Source organism: Chiroxiphia lanceolata, chromosome 3 (assembly GCF_009829145.1).
Source record: "Chiroxiphia lanceolata isolate bChiLan1 chromosome 3, bChiLan1.pri, whole genome shotgun sequence".
Classification (NCBI taxonomy): Eukaryota; Metazoa; Chordata; class Aves; order Passeriformes; family Pipridae; genus Chiroxiphia; species Chiroxiphia lanceolata.
Window position 1 is genome coordinate 22,465,368 of NC_045639.1, and position 16,920 is coordinate 22,482,287.

General features: G+C 44.3%; 2 protein-coding genes across 10 annotated transcripts in view; one reads left to right on the forward strand and one right to left on the reverse strand.

The window, feature by feature from the left end:
• The window catches only part of ANGEL2 (angel homolog 2), a 36,923-nt gene extending 26,273 nt beyond the window's left edge, over positions 1-10,650 (forward strand). For 4 of the 5 annotated variants that reach the window (XM_032684256.1, XM_032684255.1, XM_032684252.1 and 1 more), the window contains exons 8-9: positions 643-806; positions 4,621-5,481. In XM_032684256.1, coding sequence (XP_032540147.1) covers positions 643-806; positions 4,621-4,775 — 319 coding nt within the window. In that variant the 3' untranslated portion in view covers positions 4,776-5,481. Of the gene's footprint in view, positions 1-642; positions 807-4,620; positions 5,482-10,373 lie in introns of those variants that run through there. The other variant, XM_032684253.1, reaches the window with a different exon arrangement.
• VASH2 (vasohibin 2) overlaps positions 5,605-16,920 on the reverse strand; it is a 37,719-nt gene continuing 26,403 nt past the window's right edge. For all 5 annotated transcript variants that reach the window (XM_032684257.1, XM_032684262.1, XM_032684259.1 and 2 more), the window contains exons 5-7: positions 15,471-15,852; positions 13,449-13,564; positions 5,605-8,754 (exon numbers count right to left, since the gene is read on the reverse strand). In XM_032684257.1, coding sequence (XP_032540148.1) covers positions 8,685-8,754; positions 13,449-13,564; positions 15,471-15,852 — 568 coding nt within the window. In that variant the 3' untranslated portion in view covers positions 5,605-8,684. The remainder of the gene's footprint in view (positions 8,755-13,448; positions 13,565-15,470; positions 15,853-16,920) is intronic.

The window sequence follows — 16,920 nt, forward strand, 5'->3', positions numbered from 1 at the left end:
TGGAAGCAAATGGCTGGGAGAGAGTTCTTTTGCTGAAGGTGCAGATTGCTTTCAAGATTGAAAAGATAGGTGAGGCGAGATGGGCTGAACTGAAGAGGAACAGGCAAACAAGTAACCGGGAGACAGAAAATGGGAGCCTGAGTGGAGGAAAGATGACTAGGCATAGCCTAGTTTGGAAGCACTTGGTAGCTTTAGGGGAGGAAAAAAATGCTAAAAATCTTAATTTCTATATATGCTAAAGGGCCTGGTTAGATGAGTTCATACATGAGTTGTTGCTTTCATATAAGCTGCTTTCATGGACTTCTCTACCTGTGTGTCAGGGAGATATTGCTGAATGAGAGCACATGAATGTTTACAAAGTGTATATGGAGGTGAAAGCTACCTGTAATTAAAGTGTCAGTTAAGACACTTTGGATAAGCTCTTAGGTATCTGCTTTGAAAATACTGCCTGAATTTTTGCCTTCTGAGGTTTAGGCCACTCACACAAAAGGCTATGCAATTGCTTGCATGAGAGAAACACTAGTTTGCATATCCAGATAACTCATTTTGTTTGTAACCAGGAACTATGTGGTATTTCTTCATTGCTTATACCTTGTAGGACACACAAGAAAATGAAATGATTTTCTTTTGATTCCGCTTTAGGTTGTCTTCAAAATTGCGGCACCATTTTAAATTGTCTTCAGTCTATTCTCATTACCTTCCTGAAACTGGGGTACCAGAAGTAACAACTTGTCATTCCCGAAGTGCTGTCACTGTGGATTATATTTTCTATTCTGCAGCAAACGATGACGCTGCTGCCCAGCCAGGTAAAGAAACCAACTTTTCATTATTTTCCACAAATGCTAAATGAGATTAAGAGAAATGTAGTGATAATTCAATCCGTATGAAGTACTTCAGAGGTCTGTGGTAGTGCTTTCAATGCCAGCTGCTCCCTGAGAAGTCTGGCTGGCCTTGTCAGCTCACCACAGATGAACCTGTAGTGCCACACAGGGCAAACGTTTTACCTGACTGAACATCTCTGTAGTTGTCATCATGGAGATGAGACTTGAGGGTACAGAAAAGCAGCAATGTAAGTAAGTAGCATCTGAGAAATATTGCTGTCAGTAGCTCAGGCCAGACCTACAACAAAGCAGTATTTCCAGTCATCTAATCAACAACTTGCTGAGCAGCAACTTATGATGTGCATTAAAACTGATAAACGAACTGTTTCTTGGCAATTTACTTTTCAGCTTGTCTTGATGTAATTTCTGTCAAGTAACAGACTCTGTGGCCTTTGCTCTGAGCATGGTCACTGGCACATGCCCTGTTGTCCCTCTCTGGTTTGCAGTTGCAGCGAAAACTCACCAGATGGTGCAAGAAAGTCATGGTATCTCTGCAGGAATTTCGTGATGGGGAACAGTGTTTATCTATCCTTTACTGTGTTTGTACTCGAACCGTGGGTACTTCTGAGCAGTGTGCTTCCCATGCCCTCATTAGTTCTGTGTTTTATGCCATCAACAGAGGTCATTCCACCATCAGATAAATGGTTCTGCAGAACTCAGAGCAATGAAAGCTGGATTCCATTCCTGCTCCCACTGTGCATTGCAACTGATTTTTATAAATTAACATTGTTCTCAATATGTAAAATTAAAATACCACCTTCAACTCTCATACCTGATTGTTAAAATTGATTGAGTCAGTTCATGAAAGTCTCATTTGTCATAACATGCACAGTAAATGCTGTATTAATGTAAAATAGTAAATACAAAAGCTTTGACTGAAAAACAGGTATGAGAAGTATTTAAATGACTTCTGAATGCCATGTGTTCTAACAGAGTGCGGTGTGATTTCAGAGTGCATTCCTGCACAAAATTTAATCCTAATTCACCTGCTTATATATTTTGTTGCACCGTCATTGCCCCAGAAGAAATACAGCACTTTTTTCTTTCTGCACTTGTTTTTCAAATAGATTCTTCTCCCCACATCAGAGTACGGAATGAATTTTCCAAGTAGTTTAAACTGGTATAGTTTTTAGTCACTATGTCTTAGAAACTAAGTAATGGTCTGGATTTTCAGTTTTTTAATGGGCCTCTGTATTAAAAGTTCCACTATCTGAACAGGTGAATATTAAATGTGGTCTGGGTTGACTGCTCTTTTTTTTTTAAAGGGGCTTTTTTGAAAATTTTTTGTGCTTCAATCTGTCATGTTTAGCCAAGTATTTGGTTTGGTATTCAGGATTTGCATGTAATCAGGGTTCAGTATCTACCTGAGTCCTGCAGAGCACAGTTTTGCTGGTTCCAGAGTGTTCTGAGCTGACATTAATCACTGCATGCAGACTAAGCTCTGTGGCAACAAACTGCTCCTTTGTAGACATGCAGGTGCTGCCTCAGGTGATTAATTTGACTCAAGACCCAGGTGGATGTGTGCTCTGGAGCTGCCAAGACATCTTTGCAGTAATAAAGCTTTTCTTCAGAGCAGCAGTTGACAGCTGCTGGGTTGTTAGAGGGCTGGAAAGCTAGCAGATGGCAAAGGATGAAGCTGTTGATCTGAGGAGTTTAGCAGTTGCTGGATAGTCCTTTAAAGTATGTTTTATGGTAAGCCAGCACCAGGCTCGGCCAGGAAGTTCTGAAATTGCTGATCACTTTCATACAGAAAGTATTTCTGTCAAAAGTTAACAGCTGCTGTTTGTGCTGGTCCTGAAGGCACTCAGCTTGGCTCGGTATCATCTCTGCACTCCGAAAGCAGTAGCTAGGGTTGCCGAATAGTTGTCTCACTTGACTACATAGCTTAAGAAGTCTAAAAGTTTGACACATCATGGAAGGATCTCAGTGGAATTTCTTGACCAGAGTTGAAAAAGCTGGTTGCTCTTTGCTGATGGGCAAATTGTGCCTGACAAATTTAGTGGCCTTCTCTGGCAGGGTTACAGCAGTTGTGGATAAGGGAAGAGCAACTGATATCATCTACCCGGACTTGTGCAAAGCATTTTACACAGTCCTGCAAGACAGCTGGAGAGATGGATTTGATGGGTGAACCACACTGTGAATTGGTGGGAAACAAACAGTTGGGATCAATGGCTCGATGTCCAAGTGGAGACCAGTGATGAGTGGCATTCCTCAGGGATCAGTATTGGGACTGTTGCTGTCTAACACCTTTGTCAGCAACATGGACAGTGGGATCGAGTGCACCCTCAGCAGGTTTGCTGGTGACACCAAGCTGTGTGGTGCAGTTGACACACTGGGGGAAGGGATGTCACCCAGAGCGACACTGACAGGCTTGAAGTGGGCCCATGCAAACCTCAGGGAGTTCAACAAGGCCAAGTGCAAGGTCCTGCCCCCGGGTCAGGAGAACTCCAGTATTAGGGCGGGGATGAATAAATGGATTGAGAGCAGCTCAGAGGAGAAGGACTTGGGGGTGCTGGTTGATGAGAAGCTCGGCACAGTCCTGCAGTGTGCTCTTGCAGCCCAGAAAGCCAACTGTGTACTGGGCTGCATCAAAAGCAGCGTGGTCAGCGGGTCGAGGGAGGTGATTGTCCCCCTCTACTCCACCTCATGAGACCCCACCTGGAGTGCTGTGTCCAGCTCTGTGACCCCCAGCATGAGGATGTGGACCTGTTGAAGTGAATCCAGAGGAGGCCATAAAGATAATCATTGAGCTGGAGCACCTCTCCTATGAAGACAGGCTGTGAGAGTCAGGGTTGTTCAGCCTGGAGAAGAGAAGGCTCTGGAGAGGGACATTGTACAAGGGCAGGTAGTGATAGGACATAATGGAATGGCTTTAAACTGAAAGAGAGTAGGTTCAGATTAGATACTAGGAAGAAATTCTTTACAGTGAGGTGGTGAAGCATTGGAACAGGTTGCCCAGAGAAGTTGTGGCTGCCCCATCCCTGGAAGTGTTCAAGGCCAGGCTGGATGCAGCTCTGAGTAACCTGGTCTAGTGAAAAGTGTCCCTGCCTCTGGCAGATGATCTCTAAGGTCCCTTCCAACCCAAACCACTCTATATAATTCTGTAGTAAAGACAAGGTTGTGAGTCACCTTCCCCTCTTGCATGAGCAATATGGTGTTTTGTCGAGGGGGGCTGTTCCTTGGGCAATTATAGAAATAGGTAGCAGGAAATAATGGAGGAAGATCCCTTTCTTATGATGAACAGTTAGAAAGGGAAATGCTATAAGACTTTCATCCTTATGAGTAAGAGTTTCTGTATGACCTGCCTGCTGGAGAACTGTGTGCTTGAGAATACAGAAATAAAATGTCATGTGAACCGGTAGCTCTAAAAAGATAATTAATTTTGCAAGGGTTGGCTCTGGCTGCAGTGCTGTTGTGCTAAACTATAGGACTGGATTATGTAAGGCTTTTTTTAGGAGAGTTACAATGAACAAATACATCCCTTTTTTACCTCAATTTATCTCTCCACAAAATAGTGTCCTTCTGAATACTTGGAGCTCTACTGATTATAAACTCTACTGTGAAAGTCATAGTAAACAAGAAGAATTTCTGAACTTAGTGGTGATCTTGCATGGAACAATAATGTCAGATTATTGCTCCCATACTGTTTTCCTTTTTCTACATATGTATGAATGTGTGATAATTAGCCCAAACACTGATGAACATTTCCTTTTGTTGTGTTTTGTTTTTTTTTAACCAGGAGCAGAGGATTCTTTTCATGGAGGTCTGAAACTTCTTGGCAGGCTGGCACTTCTAACAGAGAAAGATCTCTGGACTGTTAATGGTCTTCCCAATGAAAATAACTCTTCTGACCACCTGCCATTGCTAGCAGAGTTCAGGCTTATTGAACGGTAATACCCAAAGGACTTTTTGTGTAGGTAAAGTTACCTTCACCTTCTTTCTTTCATGGGATGATTATTATTTTTTTTTAAAGGTTAATTCAAGCACTGCTGGTCCGGTTTAAATAACTTTGCCTGCATGCAGATTTGTTAGTGTTGTGTAAAGTAGACTTTTTAAAGAGACTTTTTTTTTTTTTTTTTAAACGTTCAAATTGCTTTATGAAGTCTTTAAGGCAAAAAAGAAAAGATTTTGGATTAACTTTCTCTTTGATAAAGGAAAACATCTGTGCCAGACTCAAAATGGCATTATTTTTCACGGAGATGTTGTAAACGTTTTTTATTGTAAATCATAGTAAAAAGGACTGTTCTGAGAACTGTGTGCTTCTTCAATCAAAGGGGAACGTGTTTGTGTGCCTGTGACATTCTATAATGAGCTGAAAATAATGTCTTACTGCAACGGTGCTCTGGACACTTCTGTCTAAACACATTTGCAAAGGAATTTGCTTAGAGTGTAGTCAGTGCAGAGGCTGCAAGATTGAACTTTCAAAGGAAGAAGATAGCTTTGCAGTAAAGCAAATATTTATGCTTTTGGAATTTGCTTCTTAAAATTCTAAAAGCTTAAGTATGGGCAGCATTCACTGGAATCTTTAAAAAAATATTTGAAATAAAACTAACCTTAATGAGCACACTACCTTACAGGAAACTTAATTAATCTATTCTAGGAACAAAAAAAAAAATCAGTTCTTGACATCATGAGGCTTCATACATATTGAACAACTGGAGGACAGGGGTTTTTTTCCATTTTAAAAATGTCAGGTTGTATCTTGAAATGACAGATCCTGAGGTATTACATGATCAAGACTTTATTCTCATGATGGACTCACAAACATTCTTTGCAAAATACAATTTACAAAGTAATTAAAAAAACACCAGAGCCTTCCTGCATAGGAAACTGAGAGGGGCTGAAAACAGGTCTTGTAACTTGGTCAAACTACATGTGGATATGTATGTAGAACAGAATTGCGTTTCAGTGCAGTGCTGGAAAACCTGCACCCATGTTCCTGAAATCACATTCAGATGCAGTTGTCTCTCAGGAGCACTTGTAGAATTTTCATCTCTGTTCCCTTTTCCTGACTACAGGCAAACAACTGCAATTACTTTTTGCCTTGAGAATAACGCAGGAAGTACAGTGGTAGTAATCATAAAACCAGCTGAATTAAAAAAGTTCCTCAAAACCTAAAACATTCAGCTTAAATTGCTGAGATTTGGAGGGGGCTATTTTACTCTTAGGTAGTATCAGTTCAAGATATTTCTTTCACCTGTTAACAGTCAGGTTAATGGTGACTACCTCTTTGATACTGGTGCTGTCTGATTGGAAGTATCTGAGTAATCTCAAAGCTGAACCTCATAGATGCCAACATATCTGAACAGATGCAGCAAATTTCTGGGTACATCCAGGCTACAGCTAAAAACATTGTTCAATTGTAGCAACTTTTACAGTCTGTGTTAAGAGCAAGAATAAAAAAAAAAAAAAAACATAAGTCATTAAAAAAAAAGACTACAATGATATTTTTATTGAAGTTTCATGCTGTGCATATACAGGTGATGAAAAAAAGCCCAAAAAGTCATGCATGTTTTCTACACTATTTGACCACACTGCTGTCACTTGAACCACACTTAAGACAAATGGCATCATAAGCAAATTTCAAGAGAATATTTCATCTGAACGTCAAGACAAGAACCAAAAGCACTTTGTCATACACCTCTACAGCATTAAAAAGCTTCAGTGTAAGTTAAGAGAAAATAAATTGTGCTGGACAGTAGTAAAAACTATATACAGACATTACTTGAGCTGAAGTAAACCATGGTTTCATAGAAAAAACTTGCCACATATCAGATAATCTTGTGCTATAGGATACAGCTGATCAAAAGTTTTTCCACATCATTTTATGCATGAGAAATTCTAAGGAATACATGAAAAAAACATTGTTTAGGTCGCAAGACACTGGGCAGCACAAAGTTTAAAACTGAAACTCTGCAGCTGATGTCAAATTACACAATAATTTCTACTAAAAGAGTATTTCCCTCTCTGCAAATTCACTCATTAACTAAAAAAAATCCGTATTGTGAACACGGGAGTGGAAAAGTTTACAGAAAGAGGGATGGGAAAGGCCTCCCTGTAATTGATATGGTAAACTTGGATAAAGAAGAGTCATACATTTGAAAGGTTTTCTTCTTCCACCTTCTGAAGTCTAATTAGTAGAAAGCCTTTCACTGGTTGTAGAAGGTTGCAAGGTCCTGGTGTTTTCTTCCTGTCCTAGGCAGGTGAAATTCATTGACTTTTTTGGGCAATGAGGTTTGTGTACAAGCAGTCATCTCCTTCTGTGTTCATTCATTTGCTGGCTGATAGAAGTGTTTTAGGAGCTTAAATCATTCCATTTGAATAAGCATCGTTGTCTGTTACAACGTCCTGTCTTCACTGAGATCCCAAAAAGTGCGTGCCCAGGAGTGGAGGTACACAAGGCCCATGGCAGTATCATCTATAAGCACAGCACAAAGGGTTGAGGCTGGACTTGCACAATAATCCAGTTTATATTTAGGCACCTAATGAAATATTTCCAGGAATGCAGCACTCGAATGGTTCCAGAGAACTTCACTAATGTGAACGGTGAACCCCAGTAAGTCTTACCATTATCACTTGAGAACGCTGCTGTCGGTCACAGGTCCTTAGCCAAGTCTTAGAACAAAAGGATTGAGTTGGAAGGAAGCAGAAAAGCTTGATTTGCAGCTATTTCAGGCAGACTTCCTTATTCAGGTTTCACTAAGCAGTGAGACCTACAACACATGTAGAAAAACCCCCTTACAGCAGCACAGCAGAAGGTTAACTTCAGCCTGCCATTTCTGATTTACTATAAGATGACAAAGCATCACCATTGGAGACTGCTCAGCCTTTCAGAGACAAGGTTCAAATTTACACACAAATGTGGAAAGAAAAGCACAGAGACTCACGTTAGCAATTCTGACAGTTTTTCCATTATTCCAGGTACATATATGAGAAAAAACTGACTAATAGGTGAACACTTGTCTCTCCAAACCAGCAATCTCTACGTTTTGTGCTTTAGCAGTGTAGTCAGGAAAGACTAAAAGCTTGTGACAAAAGTATAAAAAAAATTACGAAAGTTTAAAAATCCGTTATTCATCAATTGTCATTGTTTAAAAAACCCAAACCCTCATATCTTGCCTAATAAGATGTCAGTATTAAGAATACACTTGCATATTACTATTACTTAACATCTTTCAGCAACATGCAGAAAATAATACAGGTGGCAGTAAAATATCCAGTGCTGTTTTAATACTACCAAAAATGCTGGGAGACAGTACAAATTAGTGAGAAAACAATAATACTGACAGTTTTGCATATCTATTAAGTCTAGTGAGGTAATGTTGATACTTTAAAAACTTATGCCACTTCTGCACTGCTTGCTTTTATTGCTGAATTAAAGATTAATACTGAATATGATTTTTCTTTTAACTGCACTGCACCCCAGCACATCTTAAAACTAAGATTCCTTAGTTATTCCAATGCTACTACCCAGCACAGTGCCAAGTTCAATTAACACTTGTACAGGGAAATGATATTTGAAGAAACTCACACCACAGAGTCACCTGCTACATGATGGGAGGGGAAGAAAAATCTCCTATCCTGGCAAACCTAATTTTAGGTTCCCTTTGCTGATGCCTTTTCTATAAATTGAAATAAATACTGCCACAAAAAAAAAAAAATCCCCCCCTTCTATTTTCTAGGTAAAACTTTTATTGTGGGAGTACATAAGTTAATAAATAGTCCATTCCTTTTCCTTTCCAACGGAGTGCAGGTAAAGTGCAGTGGGAAGCAGCAGGAAGCCCTCTGTCCAGTATGGCTTTGTTAGATGCGGAGCTGGTAGCCCACCTCATTGAGCGTTGCCAGGTCTCCTTTCTTGTCCACCACCGCAGGCCTGCGAGCAAAAGAGGGAAGAGGGCGCTGCTGACCAGCAATCCCACACTGCCACAGGTGTGGACAGCACAATGGGAACACAGGGAAAGGTCCACTTCAAAACAGGCCTCACTACTTCTAATTTTCTCATCATATGCACAGTCCTGCTGAATCTGCCACAGGAACTAACGTGATTGAGCTACTTGTGTGCTGCCTCTGAAGCCACGTGCCAGTGAAGAACAAGCTGTCCCATGCTCGGGTCCATGATCTGAGCCTGGAAGCACCCACCCCTGACTTGAGAGAGGGCCTAAATGAGTAGACAAGACTAGACACATTCCACCTACTACTCTGTCATCTACCCCAGAGCAGGATTTCAGCTTTTAGAATAAAGGTGAAACAGCTGAGAACAAACAGGCAGGGCCTCTCACATGGCCACTGTGTCTTCTCCCCAGGCCTGCCCTTTCTTGGCAAGGTCTGTGTGAAGGGCTAGAGCCCCCCAAACAGAAAACACAAGGTGAACTCCTTCGGTCTCCCCCTCCTCTCATTACAGAATGTTCTGAGTTGGAAGGGACCCACAAGGATCACCGAGTCTTAAGTGAATGGCGCATACAGGGATCAAACCCACAACCCTGGTGTTAGTAGCATTATGCCCTAAGCAACTGAGCTAATCTCAGGGGTTTCCCGGCACCCAACATGCTGACCCCGTCCAGCCATTCACTTGAGTAATCACGCACACACAGATGCTATTAGGTCATTTAAGTGTCTCAACGGCCTGAACCAAATGAAACCTTGAACAATCAGTCTATCCCTATTCAGAAAGCAGTGGAAAAGCTCCTGCAACAAAGTTGTCAAACCAAAACATTCCAGCTGATTTACAGTCTATGGAAGTGTCTAATCTGAGTTTACTCCAGGCTCCTAGCTGCTTTCACACTAAGCTGTACATTTGCTTTTCTTAAGGCAGACATTGTTTAAAACACACATTTCTCCTAGTACTCTACAGCATGTCTGCTTCCTTGCAGAAACACAGCTAAAGCCCAGAGTAGTACAATGTGAGGCTGGTAATGGCTCCAGTGCTTTCCTGCAGCTCCTCAGACCTGGCTTGCAGCTCTGTGCACTCACTCTTTGCTCATTATGCAGCAGCTGTGACCCCTGAGTTTGCGCTGCCAGGCTGGTGCTTATCTCCTCGTTCCAGCTGCCGGCCCATTTCCACGGAAGCTGCCCAGGGCAGCCAGCACAGGCTCGGGAGAGGCAGCTCAGGAGAGGCAGCATGCCACAGGTGGGCTGGCAGGCCAGGGAAAGCCCGGCCCTGCCCATGGAGTGTGCTGGGTGCATGCACCGGTGGAAGAGCTGTACTGCTGCAGCCCTAAGAGGTGAGGGTGTCCAGCTTACACATACACGCGTATGGCAGAGCCTCCAAAATCTTTTTTTAATTCTTTAATTCAGTGGGGAATTTTTTGATATTTATTTTTAAGAGCAGAACCGCTAACACCAGATCTCTGCTGAGATTTTGCACAGCATTTGAGAGCTGGAGACATTGCTATGGACAACTAATGCTCTTCTGCCTAGTCACACTGAATGAAACCTGTTGTTTTGCCACTTATCCAAGCACCTCTAATAATAACCTCATCATCTTCTTTGAAGTACTGCCCTGCACCCTTGTGTTTATCTCAGTTTGGAAGTACTTCACAGATGTGAAGGAGTCCTCACTGGTCTCTCTCACTTGCAAGAAGGAATCACACTTAAAGAAATTACTGTAAGATAGTTTGGATTTTTCACTTTATTCCTTCAGAGCAGATGGGATTTGACTAGCCAGTAAACAAGCTACAAGCTGCATCTATCAGAGCTTGCAGAGGAGTCAGAGACCAGCAAGAGATGCATTGTATGAAATTTCCAGCGTCCTTCCTCCCTCCCTCCAATTTATGGATGCTCTTCACACCCTTTTCTCCCTTTAATTAAAGCTAGAATATGGTTTTAATTAAAGCATGTCTGGATGGTTCTACCTTCTCTGATTATCCAACAGAGATGGGGAGTCCCTGCACACCCCTGGTGACATACCCGTTTCCACCCACCCATCCATCACAATTCTCTGTAGCTTCTAGCTACAAACAGACTGTCCTCCATGAGGTTTAGGAAAAGACAAGAATTTGTTGGACCAGAGGCACCACAGATCCCAATCTTCTTGGCCAGCAAATGACCTTACACCAAACCTGTCCTCTGAAGTGAGGGACCTCTGCTGTACTGGCCTGTCAGATCACACCTCCTGTCCAAAGTGCCTTGACCATGAGCAGGTGAGCAAGCTGTGCCTAGTTGCTGAGTACACAGTATTCATGAGTTGTCTGCACTGGATCTGCCTGATTTTGCACATCCTTACATGATCCTAATATAATCCTGTCCCCTTGCACATCCTAATAAAACAGACTAACAGAATTTTCCTTTCAACAGTGACACTGGGCTGGAAGCACGCAAGGCCAGTGTTGCCATGACAGTCCCAGAGCATGCATGTGTTAAGTCTCAATATGAAATTGAAAGGAAATAGAGCTGGTGAACTGACATTTAGGAGTAGAGATTCTCCAGGCTGCTGCATGACCCTCCCGCTTTGGGACTTCAGAGGATGGACAAGTGGACACAGGAAAGCTTCACAGTTACCAGATTCACTCCACCCTATATCCTCCATATTCATGCTGTCCACTCTTAGCAGGATCACACCAGCTGTGGGCTAAGAGCACATGGACTCTTACATAGCTCAGTTAATGAGCTGCAATTTGTCCACACACCAGCCTCCTAGACAGGCACGTACTGCATAGTGGATCACCACCTGCTTTCTGCAATGTGCCCTATCTGCCTGGTAGCTGCATTTCCAGGCTAAAAGGCTATCATGGGCTTGCTAGCAGCCACCACCTAATAATCTAGTAAGGAACCAGGATAAGAAGTTAAAGGTTTGAGGCTGTAAAATCCCCTTCTGTCCTGAAGCACCACTTCAGTCTTTGTCCTTCAGAAACAATCCAGCAAAGACATTCCAGTTCACCATTCCAGTTCATATATTCTTCAGTGGGAGATTTTTCCCAGCAGGCCCATATAATTTTACTGTTGACAAAATGCAGGCTGTAATAACAGCTTGTCATCAGCAGGTGAAGCCTTTCAAATGAATGTGTTATTCAGCCCCTGCCAGCTCATACTAGAGCAAAACACTTCTCCCCCCTCCCCTGCAAGCTTGGAAAAGCTGCAATTGCAGCATGTGAATAAGACATCCACAAAGAAACAAAACACAGCATTGATAATCACAGCCATTCTTTAGCTAGGATTCCAGCCTAAAGCCTAAGCAAACCTGAAAGCCTTTCCTCTTCTGTGTGTAACACAAAGGCCTCTCACTCCATCAGGTTCTCAGAGATCCATCAATATGCTGAAGAAAATACCCAGTTTCTCCTCTTGTACTTCTCACCCCGTGTCAAGTGCTGTACAAGCTGGTGTGTGTCATTCAGCTCATCCCTGATGAGGGGATGCCATTCCCCCTTCAGAGCTCAGAGATCATCATGCTACAGCTGGGTCCTGGATCCTGTGTCATGGTGACCCAGGGTTTATTTTAGAATAACAAAATTTGCTCTAGATACAGAGCAACACAGCAGGTAACAGGTGCTGAAGCCACTGCAAGGCCATCCATACGTCACTTGCCTTTCTGTCCTAGAAAAGCAAAGCTGCCAAGGAGGAATCAGTCACTGCAGAGCAGCCACATGCCCAGCAGCTCTCTCAGGAAACCAGCCCAACTGGAGAGTCTCCAAGCTCAGTGAGACACTCCTCTCCATAAATACATAATCCACGCCAGCAACTGCAGAAACAGTATCAGAAACCCAAAAATGAAACTGTCCCTCAAAAAGAATCTAGGAGGTAAAGAAGCCTAGAACAGCTGACCTCATTACAACTATAATTATCTATGCACTAAACAAGGAGCTCTCAGTGATGAAGCCCAAAGTACAGCATCGTGGACTGAGTGTGAATTCACATGTAAAAATAAAAGCCTGCTGTGAAATCATGTGCTGCCAAAGTATCTTGAAGTTATCTTTAGAAGGTTAGTCTAATGTCTTTGTTAGCTGCTTTAAAATAAATAAATAAGTGCTGAGACAGTAGTCTGGGAGCCTATTTAAAAAATGATGATCATAAATATGTGACTAATCTGGGTTACGTATAGGCTTTCACAGTTGTCAGGTTCCTGGCACGAGGCAGTATAGCTAAAACTCAACTCTTCCACATCTAAGGTAAGGGAGTCTGAATTGCCAGTGGCTGTAAAAGGCCTGTGATCTGGAAGCTCAGTTTTATCCATTTAGAGGTATTACATGCAGTTAGTCCATGCTTCCCCACACAGCTAAGGAACAACTATTAGCTACAACGCAAAAGGGAAGTGGTTTGGGATTTTTTTAAGGTGATTAAAATCAAAGAATGCAATGCAAATGATGTTTCCACTTTTGAAAGAAGAGAAAAGGTTTACTTTTCTACCATCCCTGTAAGCTGGACAGTCCGAGGACCCCGCACAGAGGGGTCACCGGGCAGCAGGAATGCCAGGAGACCAGCAGTACCAGCGGCTTCTGGAGCCTCTCTGGTAACAAAGGGTACCTGGGGCAGTTTTGCTATATATGCCACTGAGCATGTAAGTTTTGTACACCAAAACAACGCATCATCACCCTCCGTTTCTGACCCAGCAGTGATGGTGGCAGGAATACTCACGATTTATCTCTTCTGCATGCCCGTCTCTGAGGGCTCGCTTGCCTTCGACGAGGGGACAGCGACTTACCCCGTGATCTCTCTTTCATCGGAGAATGGGCACTTGAGGGTTTCAGAATCTGTGAGAGATGGGGGAGGGAAGGAAGTGGCCTTCAATAAAGGCAATGATTCACTGAAAATAAAAAAAATTAAAATAAAGGGCCTCATACAGTAGCAGGGATGGCACACAAAGAGCCTTCAGTCCCTTGGGGCGTATTCAAACTCTGCCCAGGTTAAGAGGAACCCAAAGCTGTTATCATGTGATAGCTGTTCTGCGGCCTCCTGCAAAAATTCAGTGTCACCCATTCAGTTCCCAGCTGAATACTGTCTCATCCACGGCTTTCTTCAGAGCTGGCAACAGCAAGGGATAAGAAAAATGACTTTGAGCCTCAGCTGAAGGAAACTCAGGCAGCCAAATCGCCCTCTCCAACTTTTCTCTACACAAACAGAGGTGACCATCTCTCAGGCTGGCAGTTGAACTCTCTGACAGTGAAACTTTTCAGCAGGTCTCCACCTTGCCCACATCTTCCAGGCCCTCCAACCTCAGAAGGCCATCAGCACAACACTCGCGCTTCAGGCTGTTTTAAAGACCTGACCCTTCAAAGTCAGCCCCCTCACAATAGGAGCCCTCTGAATCAAGTGGCTCAAATTCTGAAGTAACTCAAGGGAAAGGTCAGACGCAGGGCCTTCCACCTTCAAGAGTTCAGGGCTCTGGTCCTGGCCCTGAGACGCTCAAAAGGACTGAACTCAATGTCACAGCTCAGCACGCAGACAGAGCTGGTCCCTCTATCAAAAGCAAGTATAAAATTCAGTCAGTCACCCACCCATATGGACTTCTTCAACTAGAGCATGTTTCGGCTCTTTGCTCTCTAGGTAGTATTAAAAGTGTATGAGTAGGTTAGAAGTGAAAAGAAGAAAAAATGTCATTACATCAGTAATCAAGACCACATTCTTAAGGTGATAGTATGATACAAGACAGCCCTCAAAATGCCTTGGTAGGGCAGGAGAGATGGCAGCAGAACACAGGGGCTACAATGCCACTGGAAATGTTCACCCCAAGGTCAGGGCAAAGGGGCAGGTGCATCAGCCAAGAAGGCACGTGGCTGCTACGTAGGAGCCGTTCTTTAGCAGGGAAGGGGACAGGAACCCAGAATAACTTGGACACGATGCCACATACCTCTCCACAAGAGCCAGACCCATACTTAGCAACACACCTGCTCTGCTCTCGCTGCCAGCAGCAGGCTGGAAAGGCACCAAATCCCCTTCCACCACAACCACAAACAGCTCCTGGCCTATGCCAGGCTCAGAGGCACGATCAGGGACACCCCTCATCCCCAAGGGCAGCCAAAATCTCCTCCACCCTGGCAGCCTGCCCTGTCTCCCTATTGTTTCTCTCTGAGCTCTTCAGTCCAACTAACTGGCAGGGAAGCATCAGTCTGCAAACGACTTGCTTTACTCACCTTTCCCATGTAATCCACTTTATGATTTAGCTGAGGGTGGTGGACATCAGGCAGCACAGGGCAAGCCCACTGGCATGCCCTGCAAGGAGAGGCAACCACTGACACGGATGTCCCGTGGCATCCCTTGCAGTTCAGGTGCAAAGAGCAGAGATTCCTACCTGTTACCAGGCCACCCTTCCCACCAGTTCCAGCCCCAGCCATGCTGATTCTTCCCAGCCACATTCTTCTGGAGTCATTGAGAAAAGCAAAGTGGGAAATAGGTCCTTGATGGCCAGGTACAAGTATGGGTTCAAGTGTTTTTCAGGCTGAAGGGGAGACCCTTGAACTAAATAGCTACAAGGGTTTGAAAACGCACCAAATCCTGGGGGAACACCACCAAGACAGATTTAAGCACATGCCCAGTCCACCTGGTACCTGGTTCACCTCAGGCTGGGATCAGTGTGCTGACACAGGGCAAGACCCATCTCTGGGGGATGGGACAAGGCACAGCTGCCCCCAAGCCCACCCCCCAGGTGCACAGGCCTACCTTCATCCTCATATCCCTGGCAAACTTCTCCAGCTCCTTTCTGACTTCTGTGCGCATCATTTTGGATACATTGAGGACCAGCTGTTTCCACTCGATGGGCTGAAAGCTGTGCGGCTCGTGCGGGACGTATAATCCAATTTTTACTTTTTTGACTGAATGTAAGTACTTTTTATAGGAGTCTTCAAATTCAAAGATGAGGTCGCTCAGAGTTCGGTAAGTTAGAGGCTTGTCCATCAGATCTGATCGTCTGCTCATGCCCAGCGAGCCGTACCGGCCGTTGCAGTAAATCCCAAGCACCACATGATGAAAATAGTTCCCTGAGAAGTGGGTTTTAAAGCTGATGGGGAATCGTTCCACGGAGGGCTGCCCGTTCGTTAAGTATCTGATGTGCACTGCGTCAAGGCAACAACAGCGCTGGGAAAGGGGCCCTCACAATGACACCTGTAAAACATCTTCAGCAGTTTGGGGGGGCTTGGTACGACTCAGGTTACTGAGCCTCATTTTCTCACATCTTCAAGTACTATCAAAAAATCCGAATTTATTCCTCTCCAAGGTGACAGCCTGCCTTTCCTTCTGTAAATTGGCCCTCAACATTGCCACTCCTCATACAATAGTGGTTTTGCATGTTACCCTTGTCACACATTGCTGAGATGAACAAAATCACCAGATGGGTAATTAGATAAGCACAGAGACACGGTCAGGAACAAACGCTTTTAAAAAGCAAAACCTGTCCCCGGAATCTCTGTCTGCCCATTTCAAATGCAGCACATGCAGAGTCCAGGACCAAGTTCCATAACAGTGTAGTATGTGATCTCAGAGGGGAACTACGTGCAGGTCCGGGGCCATCTCCCCGTGCCAGGGAAAGGACTGGCTGAGAATCCCTCATGCAAACAGCTTTGCGTCAGCACTTACGTTGCATGCAGCTCCCTGCTGCTAATCCCGGGACAGCTGAAACTCACCCTGGCTCCACGTGCTGCCACCTGGCCCCTGAGACAGCAGGTGCCTTTCCCCTCTGCAGCTGAGGCCCCCACCCACGCCTGGGGACTGGAGGAGGGATGACCAGAAAAGGCTGCAGCAAGACTCCCCAGCCAGGGGTTACTCCAGCCAGAGGCACCTGTTGCAACCCTGAAGCCACCCCCAGAAGCAGATGCAGTCAAGGCAGTCAGTCAGGGTACTGCCACTACAAATACACTGCCCCAAAGGGCAGCGCTGCCAGGATAGTGTTAGGGTATCCCGGCGGATGGAGGAGTGGCATTACATTCTACTGGAGCTGCAGAAACCAGCTCAGACTGGGATTTTGCTCTGAGGATGTGCAGCATCCCCTCCTCTCCCCACCCCATAGCCAAAAAGGGCAGCGAAACAAGAGCCGCTGCACAGCTGAGGTATCCTGGGATGTTACTGTGGCCAGCCTTTCTCCCCTGCCTGCATAGCATGGCTGCCTGACAGCTGT